Source organism: Eleutherodactylus coqui, chromosome 8, assembly GCF_035609145.1.
Source record: "Eleutherodactylus coqui strain aEleCoq1 chromosome 8, aEleCoq1.hap1, whole genome shotgun sequence".
NCBI lineage: Eukaryota > Metazoa > Chordata > Amphibia > Anura > Eleutherodactylidae > Eleutherodactylus > Eleutherodactylus coqui.
In genome coordinates this window covers 74220363-74234015 of record NC_089844.1, presented here as the reverse complement: position 1 = coordinate 74234015, position 13653 = coordinate 74220363, and the positions used below count along the sequence as shown (strand labels likewise).

General features: G+C 41.0%; 1 protein-coding gene across 3 annotated transcripts in view; it reads left to right on the top strand.

Annotated features, from left to right (window-relative positions):
- Positions 1-13653, top strand: part of MAP3K20 (mitogen-activated protein kinase kinase kinase 20) — a 187291-nt gene that overhangs the window by 125059 nt on the left and 48579 nt on the right. Inside the window, exon 12 of one of the 3 annotated variants that reach the window (XM_066575839.1) lies at positions 6358-7576. The exons of the other annotated variants lie outside the window; for them this stretch is intronic. Coding sequence (XP_066431936.1) covers positions 6358-6687 — 330 coding nt within the window. The 3' untranslated portion in view covers positions 6688-7576. Of the gene's footprint in view, positions 1-6357; positions 7577-13653 lie in introns of those variants that run through there. 3 annotated transcript variants of the gene reach the window in all.

The window sequence follows — 13653 nt, the reverse complement described above, 5'->3', positions numbered from 1 at the left end:
GAGTGCGTGGCGGGCGTCCGCACCGCGGATCTGCAGCAAATAGCGCCCATAGCATGCTATGGGAAATCGATTCTTCCTCCACACTTGCGGAAAACAATTCTGGAGGTAAAAATCGAAGCATGCTCCATTTCTTCGGATTTCGCGCGGATGGCTTCCATTGAAGTCAGTGGAAGCCGTCCAATCCACGGCTTGTCCAGAATGAACATTATGGACAAGTTGCGGATTCCCTGTCATCGATTAGCGACGGCGCTGGAAAACAAAAACCTGTACTGCACATGCCCAACGGCGAGCCGCCGGGTCCATCCGCAGCACAGATTACCAGGCGACAGACTGGGTACGCACTGACCCTGCTGCCGGCAGAGATGGATTCCACTGTGGGATTCCGTATGCAGACTCTGGCTCTGCAGTGTGCAGGGGGCCTTAATCCAGTTTGAAACTGATATTATATTAGATACATCTACCAAGTTATGGTATATCAGGACGTGATTTTTCTGACCACAAAATTGTGTTTGTATTTTGGCATCACAAATCTGTCAACCTCTGCTTAACTGAATACATTGGGGATATTTAACAGATAGCGTTATGATTCTGGGACGAATCCTAATGAGCTTATAGAATTCATACCTAAAATTAAAGGGGGAATTTATTCTAAATGATCTTCTGATATGTCTCATTGGATAGGTCTGTGATCTTAGACTGCCACTAGTTTTTAGAGCAATTAAGAGTTTTTCTCATCATAGAGATTGCTTGCATCATTTTATCCCAGATTTTCAAAACAATTCTCTTCATAAGTATTCCTAACTGCACCCATCCAGCATGAGCTGCATGTTGTGTTTATTATAGTCACGCCAGAATGTTATCAGTTAATATCTTGCTAACATGTCTCACCCGTGTATTTGATATGCTAACACTGTCTATGCATTAAGTATATTTCTTCAGCTATTTAAAAATTGATTAAATAAATGTTTTCACTGATTTGTGACTCCTAAATTTATTTCCACCAAACAACATTTATTTCAAATAAAAAGTCACTGGGATAGTATTTTAGGAAGGCTTTCCTATTATTACATTGGAAGAAGTGAAGCACAAATGCTACCTAGAATTAATCTTGATTGGGTTGTACAAGATTACAATAATATGGCTGCTTTCATCCAAAAACAGTGTCACGGTATCCACAAGTTATGCGTGGTATTGCAGAAAATTCCCCTTTTCTTCATTACAGATGAAATGCAGTACCAAACACAACATATGGACAGGTATGGTGCTCGTTCACACAAGCGTTGTCTGCACGCATTAGAGGCGCATAAAAAGACCGCACCTATACTGCACTAAAGATCATGCGAACGGGTGAATTCCATTTATTTGAATTAGCCCGTTCACACAATTCGTGGTGCGTGTTTTCCAGCTACCATAGGAGTCTATAGGAAGCATGCACCAGAGATAAGTCATGTCTAGAAATGAGCGAGCACGCTCGGATAAGGCAGTTACTCGAGCGAGCATCGCTCTTCTCAAGTAACTGCATTCTCGTCCGAGGAGGCTTGGGGGGGGGGGCGGCGGGAGATCTCTCTCACTCTCCCGCCCCCCGCTCACCCCCGACACCCCCCCCCCCCCCCCCCCCCCCCCCAGAGCCTGCTCGGACGAGAATGCAGTTACTCGAGAAGAGTGATGCTCGCTTGAGTAACTGTCTTATCTGAGCGTGCTCGCTCATCTCTAGTCATGCCCTATCTTTTCTCGCACTACGGACCTTAGATGCGAGTTTGCAGTTGCATATCATTGATTGGTCCGTGCTTTCTGCGCGTCTAAAATTCCTTTGTGTGAACGCTTCTATTGGAAACCATTGATTCTTATAGAATCGTTCTTTTCACGTGCCTCCAATGCGCGCAGACAACGCTCGTTTGAACGAGGTCTAAGGAAGCAGCCATGTTTTTCTAACCTTGAAAAATCTGTTTAATTATTTATTAATATAAAACCTTAATGGAACAGCAATAATCTCTCACAAATGATCCCTAATCTGTCAACAAACTTTGCATAGAGCTAATCAGTAGCAAAGGCGACTATAAGAAACATTGGTAATCAGGTGTGCAATGAAACCTGTGTAGCATGACCGTTGCCATTCACTTTGAATGGCTCGGTCCACTTTGCAAGTAGCGTAGCTGCACCATTGTACTGCAGTAGCACGCTAATGACAGATGCATTTGCGCTGCTACATTGGTATCTTATCTCAGATAAATACTACTTTTTCCAATTATCAGGCACCTATTCTCCCCCTCTCTACCAAACCTTCATTCACTCTGAAAGACTGCTAAAATCTGTCTTGGTAGACAAGATTACTAACCGCTCACTGACAGATCAGATTACATGCTGCCTAAAGGCTGATTGATACACAACGATTTTCGCTTAAAAAGAAAGACCTCTCTAAGCCGTCTTTTGAGCGATAATCGTTGTGTCTAACTGCACTGGCATTGTGCAATTTCCATTAAGGAATTGCTGATCGTTGTCTATCAGCATGCTAAAAGACAGGAGTTCACAGCAAGATACAGCTGATACTATTGCTCCAGCTGTATCCCGCTTCCTGAACACAGGCGGGGTATGAAGAACACAGCTGTCCAGCTGTGTTCTTCATACCCCGCTTGGAGCGCCTGCCTGTATAACAGCCGGGCGCTCCGAACAGAGAACAGCTGGATGCAGAAGACAAGCGGCCCCGCTTGTCTTCTGCATCCCTTTGAAGTCTACGGAAAGGGAGTTGGGACTGAGCGAGAGAGAAGCAGGCAAATAGCCTCAGAGATGTTGCTGCAGCTAACACTGTCTTTTACTGTCTCACAGCTACAGGAAACACATCTACACTGCAGATAGAGATAGGAGAGCAAGATCTCCTCTACTTTCTGTGCGTACAGTATATGGCAGACATCAGAGCAAATCGTTACCACGCACCAGTTCAGGGAAGACTAAGAATTAGATACAGTCAGCATAGTAGAAAACCTAAAAATGCAGGACACAAGTCATATAATGGTCAGACCTAACGCTACTCCTAATGTATCCATTTGACGGCTTATTCTGACATTTTTAATATGGTTTAATTAAACTCCCTATAATAGCAGCATACCTGCTTTGGGTCAATACTGTACCTCCGTATGCCTCTAATTTTATAACGAGGTACACTCTTTGCATCTTCCTTAACTTCCGGCGGTCTGTAATTCAACTTCCTCTGCCTGCATGCTCTCTGTAAATGTTCAGAAATCACTTTGGTCTAAAAAAAAAAGTTGCATAGAGTGAAAGAGGTAGACGTAGAGGGCTAGGTGCAGCTGTAGTTTCTCACTCAGAGGTTCAATTAAACAGCATAGGGGGACCCCAGAGAGGGCACATCTGCTTGGTGTAGAGCACACAGCATGGCACTTATGTCACATTAAGTAGTCGGCCCATTCAGTAAGCATGTTAACCTTTAACCTAAACCCACCAATCTGCTTCAGAACATTCTCTGGTTCTTCACAGTAATTTACAATACGACTTTCTGCCCATATACTCAATCACTCACTTACTAAACTTCAGCATTGGCTGGCACTACTGCAGTAAAGAATCAGAAGAGGGATTTAGGCAATTGATTGAAATAAAAGCCAGCTACTAAGTGGATGAGCGTTGTGGCTAACCAACCATAGTCTGACGGCTTCTTTAGAAGTCTCACCAAGAAGGTCAAGTCCTTGTTAATCAGTGTACAGAACAGTTTTTGTATAACGCAGAGATTGCAATTTTCTACAATATTATATACCGATTTTGAATTAGGGAGAATTGAAATACAGGAAATGGCACTAAGTCTATAGTGAGACCTTATATCCCATTACGTCTTTTACAAGAGATCCCAAAGTGTGCCAAACCAGACTCTAAAAGTAGGATCATAGACATAAGATTATTGTCCGCAGTAACAATAAGCTTTGACTATTCCCTACACTCACATACATTATAATTAGAATCATGAAGTCAGGCCAGACACTTCTAGAGCCAATTGGGTAAGAGTGGAGGGGTGTTAAAGTCTGCCAGGATTCAATCATCTTCTTCAATTTATTGTCTTCCAACCCCAAGGATGGCTGGACATGGATGTTATATTGTTGATTGGCCCTGGCAAAAACTGTCCATTAATGTTATCTATCTTCAAAAGACTTGACATGCGTGGACTATAAATTTTATAAGATAATCCACAAAATAGCACTGACTAATTTTATAATATATGAATGGGGCTTTGACCACAAAATGTTTTAAATGAGCCTCATGTGGGTTCAAAAATTATTTTACTCACCTTTGAAATTTCCCACCACATCATCAGTTCTCTGGTCACTTTCCAATTAGAGATGAGCGAGCGTGCTCGTTTAGAGCAATTACTCGATCCAGCATTGCTTTTTTCGAGTAACTGCCTAAATCGGGCGAAAAGATTCAGGGGGCGCTGGGGGTGAGCGGGGTGTTGCAGTGGGGAGAGAGAGCACTGCCCACTGTTCCCCCCTGCTGCCCCCCGCTCCACCCTGCCGCCCCCCGAATCTTTTCGCCCGAGTAGGCAGTTACTCGAAAAAAGCGATGTTCGATCGAGTAATTGTCCTAAACGAGCACGTTCATTCATCTCTAGTTCCAATCTTAGTTTGCACAACATTGATGATGTTTTGTCTTCCCGCAAATGTTGAAGAAGATGAAGTCCAACAGCATACACAGGCAAATCCTTCCGGCGAGGTGGATACAATGCAACGCCACTCAGGGAGCTTGAACCATAGATCCCTTCAGAAGTCCAAAAATAGTATAACGAATGTGGCAGCATAAATGGGGAAGATTAAAACACTAAACCTTTATTTCTCCATGTCCTTAAAGATAAAGCTACGTTTTGACCTGCATTTGTTTCTTATCAAACTTTATGCTGCCACATTCTGTCACAGCAATGATGTCAGTAGAGTTAAATGGGTTGTACCAGAATTACAAGTTATCCCCTGTCCAGAACATAGGGAATAACTTGTTGATAAGTGCAGGTCTCACTGCTAAGGCACCCACCGATCTTGAGATTCCATCCTCCTCAATGCAGGCTTACTGCTCCTCCCACAGTGAGGAGGAGACTGGAGTACTAGTTGCACAAGTGCACTGATACTTCATTCACTTTAAGTGGGACTGCAAAAAAAAACAAAACAGAGTAGCGAAAGCTTGGGTATTTCCATCAGCCCAATCGAAATGAATGGATCGCCAACCGTGCATGCTTATCCAGCGCTATAATCATTCTGACATCACAATGGGGGGGGGGGGGGGAGGTGACCCCGCAGTGACAGGCAGAGGGGCACAGGGGACCTCGTTCTCAAGATCGGTAGGGGTCTCAGCAGTGAAACCTCCACCGATAACCAGGTTATCCCATATCCTATGCAGCCTGGTACAGAACCCCCTTTAAAACCTCACCTTTGCTGCCAGTGATTGGCTGCCCCAGAGACATTGCATCAGCACTGGCGCAATGTAAAAAACAGACCCACGGTGAACAAGGGAACCGGGATTTCATGGGAATTATAAAAGTGAGTAAAAGTTTATTTTTGTTATTTTAAACCATATGCAGTTCATTTAAATGGTTTGTCCTGTTACTGGACATTTCTATAATAGTTACAACTGCTTTAAAATAATGAACAGAACAGAATTTACCCGTCCTCTGCCGTGGCAATCCAGTGCTCTTGCCCCATCATCCTTACAGTGATTGTTGTAGAAGAGTAGTCACCTGACTGCTGCAGCCAATCAGAAACTACAGTGTCACTTTTCTGAGCTCCTGACATCATGGCGCCCTGATTGTGAGCGGTGATGCCAGGAGAACAGGTGGTACCGCTGCTGCCTCTCATTGGTTGCGGTGGCCAGATGACTTCTGCTGATATTGTATTTTGCAACAATAGCCAAGAGAATGGAGGGGCAACATTGCTGGATCCCTGAGACAGAGGATGGGTAAGTACTGCACTCTGTTATTTTAAGGCATTTGGAACCATTGGAGAAATGTTTTCCAGTACTTGGACAACACCTTTAAACGTTTTTGTGGGGCCAGAAAACGCCTTAAATAGCCGATCAGAACTCTTGATGATCACAACTTTTACTTTATGATTACACTACCTATACTTTGGATTTTTTTTTGTATTTTCATTATCAAAGTTTCTCTTCTTTCTTCTTCTAAGTTGTCTTTGCTAATAATACAAAAAAAATTCCTAAAGGCCAAGTGAGATATCTACATGCATCTTACTTGTTTTGATTGCCTAATCATTTTACTTTCCATTTACTGCCAACTAATCCAGTATGTATGTATCCTTTGATTTATATTGATTTTAACTTTTCCTTTTTTCCTTCTGTCCTTTCCTTTTTTTTTAATAGCTTTTTTTCCCTCTTGCTCCGAGAATTTCTCAGAAGTGTTTCTTTGAATCTAAAACAGAGGAGTCAAACAGCGCAGAGATGTCATGTCAGATCACAGCCACCAGTAACGGGGAGGTAGATAACGTGAACAAAAGCCTACAGGCCATGATGAAGGGCTTCGGGAATATGTTCGACATGGGAGTTGTAGGACCTGTCCTGCATTCTGGAATGCAAATTAACATGCAAGCCAAGCAAAACTCCAGCAAAACCACCTCTGTAAGGAAAGGAAAGAAGATTAATATGGCCATTGGCTTCAATGATCTTGATTGGTCAGATGACAGTAGTGAATGAAAACATTTCATGTTTAGAAAATGAAGTCATATGTTGTTTTTCGAACTTTTCATAATGTGTGAATCACAAAGTCAACCAGTTTGGACTTTTGTAATAAAAAAAAAAAAATGTGCTCCTGTATACACACTTTTTTTAGGTCAGTTTTATGTGAGATCAATTTGTTCCTATGTTGTATTTGCTTTTATTTGGTGTACAACTTGAAACATTATGTCATTTCTTAATATGCAAAAAGCTATCATAAAAGGTTGGGTAATTGTTTGTGATAGCCAAGTTTAACATTTTTGCCTAATTGTTGCCATTGTATAGTTGTGTTGATAACATTGTCTGGCAAACACCTCAATGCTGGCTGCAGTTTAAATGAAGCTTGTGTATGTTAATTTTTGCCAATAGATTAACTTTCCGAGCCTGATTATTCTGCTGAAAACATATTATTTATTATAATGTGAGAACTTGGCTCTACTAACATTTCCATTGAGGAATTTCATATTTATTGCTCTGTATGATCACACATTGGTTTACTGTGACGCAAGATGAATATATCTCAGCATTTTCTATAGGGTTCTGTGATGCCAAAATACAAAAATATATTCACGTGCCAGGTGATACTAGTGGCCTGAGAATTGTAAATATATGTAGTTGTTTTTATAGTAAGCCATAAAAGGTAAGGTCGGTTTCAAATATGTAAGGACACAGAATATACCTGGATCTGTGTTGTCTCTCAGTTTCCTAAATTGATTTCACGTAGGAATGGGTCTACAGTTATGTCACTGTCATCTAATTACCATTAACAGTTAAAAACAAGTTCTGTGGGATTTGTGGTTGTATTCTTTTTGAAAATCACAATTGTCCATTTCAATACCTTGACGGTCAATAAAGTTTTTAAACTTTGTGTACTTCATAGTTTTGTGACAGTCTAAGGTAGTTTTTAATTTATATCTGCACCATTTCCAAGATCTGTGTGTTTTTAAGTGTGAAGAAACATTCCTTTTTACATCCAGAACTAATATGTATCAGGCACTAGAAGATTACTTAGAATCGATACATGGAAGTAAACTCTCAGCTGTGGGAACTATTAGGTGTCAGGCGCCAGTCAAGGATCGGGGTGACATTACAGCCTCAGCCTTGGCTCTTGTCATCTCGCCTCAGCGCCAGGCTCCAATAGACCCTTTACTTGTAGTGTGTGTGGGCAGATTGGTTGGCTGAGAGGTGTGACAGCCCAGCCAGCCAATCAGCAGTAGTCTGTGTACATTTATTCTGGCTCCTCCTCTAAAAGGGCATCAGTTATACTTTTGGTCACACTGCAAAGACAGACAACTGAAGATATTCCTGCTCTGGTCTCTGGATGTCTGTCTGAAGACTGTTGTCTGAAGGTGTTTTGGTCTAGTGTGCAGTTCGAACTAGGTTTTAACACCTTGCAGGCCTGTATCTTAGTGGCCATTCACACATAATAGTGTCTTATATCCTTTGCCAATATTCCCTGTCTCCACCTAGCGAAAGCCTGGGTCTCCCCAGTTTCCTGACATAGGGTCACCCTTATCAGAGCAAGCGCTCTGCTTTTAAACAAGAATTCCTGGTGTCAGAGGTTTAGGGTCAGATTTCCTATTCCCTCACTTTTGGTTTTGTTATAAATATTTTGTGTTTTCCACGTTAGAGTGTTGTATGTATGTTTGTCCTTTTTGGACCCTAGGTCTGATCCGGACTAGGTGTTTTTATCTCTAGCTCGGACAAAATATTAGGCCTGTGCAAGTTCTTAGCCACTCTTGATGAAACAAGAATGTTTCCTTTCATTGAATGCTAGGAGAGATCTTGAAATGTGTAAATTTTGATAAACGTATGAGAAAGTTGCTGAACTTTTCATCACACAAAGATTACGTTTTACTGATGTAAAATCAGAAAAACGAGTCCAACTAGTGCACAATGTGTTTTCAGTTGATGGGAGTCATGATGTGTTCTATGTTGTCATCAATAAATATTTTATGCATATAGTTCCATTGAAAAATGCCATGTATATAGTAGGTAAATCCTCTAAATGGCCATAAAAAATGCCATTTTAGACTACAAACCTGTACTTCCCTATCAAGCTTACTAATGAGGCGTTACAGTGCAGCATCATGGCACCTATATTATTTACTAATTAAAAGCCGACAATGAAACATACTGCATTTTTCTAATCTATATTTATTTTCTTTTTTATTCCATTTTCTGTACATGACTATGGGGGTGGGCATTTTGCCTGTGCTGCAATTAACAGCATTTAGAGATATGCTTTACAGCAGCCTCATGGGCCATTCACACAGTGGACAGCAGCAGACCCACTGGATTTTATGATAGCTACTGTGGTCATGCTTTGTGAAGTGTGCAGAGGCCATTGTACAGGGAGGAGGTGAGCTGTGATTAGCACCTATTGTAAAGGGTGGTTTCTGTTATGTTTATACAGAGGTTACCTTACAATCCTGCCTGTGATGATAATGGGATGACTGCTGAAAAACCTTCTCTACAAAAAAGGAAGTGCCAGTCTATTAGACTCAGTGGTCAGTGTGAAAATGGCAGGATTTTAGGATTTTCTTTAAATATAGATTGTGACATATTGAAAATTTAAGAAAATCAACAGAAATTGTTACAAAATATGTGAGCGAACTGTTTAATCCAGTGCATTTGATTGATCAGCGTATTAACGCAGATCAAAAGCTCGCGGAATCCACAATTCCTATCCGGTTGTGTGAGACCGGCCTAAGGCAGTTATAGTAAGAGGTGCAATGCGTTTTGGTGCCAAGCTTGTACCTTCATCATGTGTCGGGGAAAAGCCAGGAAGCCCCTATAAACATAATATGGTTGGTTCATTCTACCAAAATTGACATATTTGGAAGACTGGGCACATGTAGGAAAGTCATCAGGAGCCAATGCTGCCATGCATCCAACTGACCAAGATTACCCTGGCCATGATAATGGTGGGCAGTTTCAATCATCCATATCTTACATGATGTCCCTATGTCACAACTGGGTACAATAAGACATCAGCATGTAGCCTGGCATTTGAAATGATACTTTCTTATGTTTTCCCCTTAAATATTTTTCATTGTATGTCATTAGTTATATTTTATGCCATGTCATCTTCCACCATATTAGAGTCACCCATATTGTTCTCTATGCATGAAATTTCTCATAATTTATAAATAATTCAGCGCATCCTTTTTCACATACTATAAGACTTTGTGACTAGAGATGAGCGAACGTACTTGTTTAGGGCATTTCGCAATTGAGTACCGCTTTTTTTCGAGTAACTGACTACTCGGGCGAAAAGATTCGGGGGGCACTGGGGGTGAGCGGGGGGGGGGGGGGGTTGCAGAGCGGAGTGGGTGGGGAGAGAGAGAACTCCCCCCTGTTCCCCACTGCTACCCCCCGCTCCACCATGCCATCCCCGGCGCCCCCGGAATCTTTTCGCCCAAGTAGTCAGTTACTCAAAAAAAGCGATGCTCGATTGCGAAATCGCCCTTACCGAGTATGTTCGCTCATCTCAATTTGTGACGACATTTCCGTGGGTATTACATATATTGCTGCTCACATAGTTGCGGCACATTAGTGGTCGGCAAAGTAAATACTCTTTTACTTAAGATGCACAGTTGTCCTTCGTTTGTGTTAGTATGTCATAATACCACATTTTTCACTACTTCACAACGTTAAGATTTTTTTTCTTGTAGTTTGTTCTCTCTTTAGGAAAAGGGCATACGTTTCTTGTGATACAAAAAACTCCCTCCCAGAAGACAAAGCACCCTTTATATCAGACTTCTAAGCCCGGCAGCATCGGATCCTATTTACTTTAAGCCCTTTCACATTTCTTCACAAATAACGTTCAACATTTTAGTCTTGTCTGCTTCATGGTAATTAAACGCCGCAGGTCCTGGCAATACAGATTACCCTTCTTTAATACATTCTTCAAGCAATTGTCTTGTCTTGAGCCATCCGTGTTAGAATGGGATTCATCAACACATTTCAATCCCCCGATCTGTCATGCTGTATTAAGAGGAATTACAGCATATTTAAGTATTGTATTTCTCTAATCAGCCAGTTTCAATGCTCTTAATGAATTTCTACTTTTCATAGAATTGAAAAAAAAAAACATATTTATTCTCGTTATATTAGGAATGGCAGATTATCCAGTGGTTTCAGTATTATGGAACAAAGCAATCAACTGTTATTAGACGGATTACTTTCTGCAGCGTGCAGCTAATCGCTCCTCATTAGACTGTATGTCAAACATACAGAAGTTTGTAGCTAGTGGCAGTATAGAAGTAATTGCCTATTGCTCAGTGATCTTTGTTTTATTCTTGGCAGTCTTAGGTTAAATGCACACAGCATTTTTACATTTAGCTTATCATATACGCCGGGAAAAACTCGGAATATACATTCATGTTTCCATAGTTCCCCATTTACCAGATAGAGGTCAAAAGTGTGTCAGTTTGAACCCCATCTGGATGGTATGCATCAGTATACCATATTTTTAATTGCTTAGGTCACTTGTTACATCCAAAACAAACGCCAAACACTTTGTCCGAATCGTACGTTATAATTGTCCAAAATGGGCAAATATACACTCAATCAATAATGAGGAGAACAAAAAGTATGAATAACAAAAATAAAGAAGAGAAAGGGGGAAACTCACCCTAATATACCAGTCTGAGAGAAACCGTACCTAAAAGGAAGGTCGATCACCCTGATAAGGGTGGCCCCACGTCCAGAACCTGGGGAAATCTTGACTGCCCCATGTGGATTCGCAGCACTGAATAATAGGGCGCAGGCGCCATGATCGCATGTGCCAGGGCCGACGTGGTGACATCGCCCAGACCCGCTTCCTGATCATTGCCGATGCACCGAAACAGCAGTGCAACAAACTGCACCTTTTTACACAAAGGGCCCCCAACATATGTCCTGAGACTATACGCCTAATAGTAGGCTTGAGCACAATGTATGCCCCCCAAATCTTAAAATCTCTATATTTTAATATATATTTAAAATTATATTTAATAAATAAGCAACTTTACAGTAAGTCATGAATAAGAATTTCCTATTGTTTTGCTTCAATAGCTGCTATGCAGACTATGTGTCTCCATGTCCCAGGACACTTACCAATCAATTTTTTGCCAGGTCAGTGTAGTTGTGCAATGAGCTGATTATGTCTGCAGCAAGCAGACAGCTGCATTCCTACTACAGTGGCAAAGCTTAATATGTCATTCATTTCAATAGAAACTTGACCTGCAATGCCAAACCTGGCCACTGCAGTGGGAACAGAGCTGTCGGCTTCCTGCAGAAAGCATCTCAATGTATGAGTGCTCCGATCTGATCAACAGCTGATCAGCAGGGGTCCCTGGTAATGAAGTCCCGCTCAGCTACTATTGATGGCCTATCCTTAAGATAGGTCACCAGGAATTTACAACTGAACAACCCCTTTAACTTCAGTGACTTACCAATGAACCTCTTTTTTTGCCACAGTTGATGCGAATCCCAGCAACCATATTCAAAAATCTAGTAGACAGTCTGTCTAGGACGGTAAAGTCTGTTCTTTGTTTCTCCAAACATATAAATGACAATGCCAGTAGTAAAAACACGATGACGAGAATGAAGAGACGCTCCTTCGGAATTTTTTTGCTCATGGGCTGTGTAGGTGTTGTAACTCTCAGCTGCATTCACTTGAATTGCAGTAAGTCGCTATACCCTGCAGAGAAGTTTTGGTTCTTTCGATCTCGCTGCAGTCAGACGCCAACCGATCATCAACTCATGGTAAACTCTATCTAAGACTGGAATACCCTTTTAATGATGAATTCTGCTCCAATTACACTCAAGCATCTGCATGACGTCACCAAGATGGAGTTTTATCCTTTTGTTACATTGTAGATTTATACTGCATCTACAATTTATTATATTTTTTTTTGTCTAATTTTCCAACTATTTTTAAACAACCCCAATTTCCTTGAAACAAAATAAGACATTTCCATAGAGCTTCAGTTTCCATTAAATCAGCCTCACTGGCCATAGTCAAATAATATTAGCTTAATGATAACCATTAGAAGCCATAAAGGTGACCTCTGTGTTACATTTTAGACTATTAGATGTCTACATGCAATTATAAGAGAGGGAATTCGGACGTGATACTGACTTTGAGCACAGGGCTTTTAGCATATCCTTCTACTTATGCCGTGCAAAATGCGCCATATATGTATTTTTAACCACAGTTTAATGGAAATATAGAACTGCTGATAGGAATTACAGCGATCACAATTCTGCTTGCATTTTATTTTTTTGAATGCATAATTGGATAATCATAGTAAAAAGCAATTCAGGAAGAATAACAGAGGACCTTAGTGCACCATGCACATGGGTAAATGTTGACCCCCAGACGAGGACATCAGGACAGCAGAGGATAATATATTTCACCAGTGAACTCTGCCCTTGTCTGTCTCTTACCAATGAATTCACTTTTTTCATTTTTTTTTTAACTGACGTTTGCTTCGGGATCACATATTAAAGAAAGAAAAGCTTAAAAAAAGTCCAAGGGCATTATGATTTATACATATGTCACCAAATGTATTGCTTCAGAGCACATCATTTAAATACAGATTGCGTTAATGGAAAATATTACCAAAATAAAATGTTTTTCAGATGCAAGCAGCATCTAGATGGGCTCAGGAGGAATGGTGGTCACCAGGCATAATGGGGGCTCTAAAAGGGTTCATGTGCCGTTTCCTTGACCAAACTGATAAGACCTTGATTTACCAGTGTCTGACGCCATAGAAAGGGCATAATGTGTTCATGCAGAATGTGCAGAGGGTCAATTTGGGCTCACGTTATATCACATTAATGACAATAGCTCAATATTAAAAATTAGTTATAATAAGGTTTTATGGAAACAGTAAAATGGAAGAGAATCAGCCTCTCTGAATGAAGTCATGATTGACTGGAAATGATATTGTT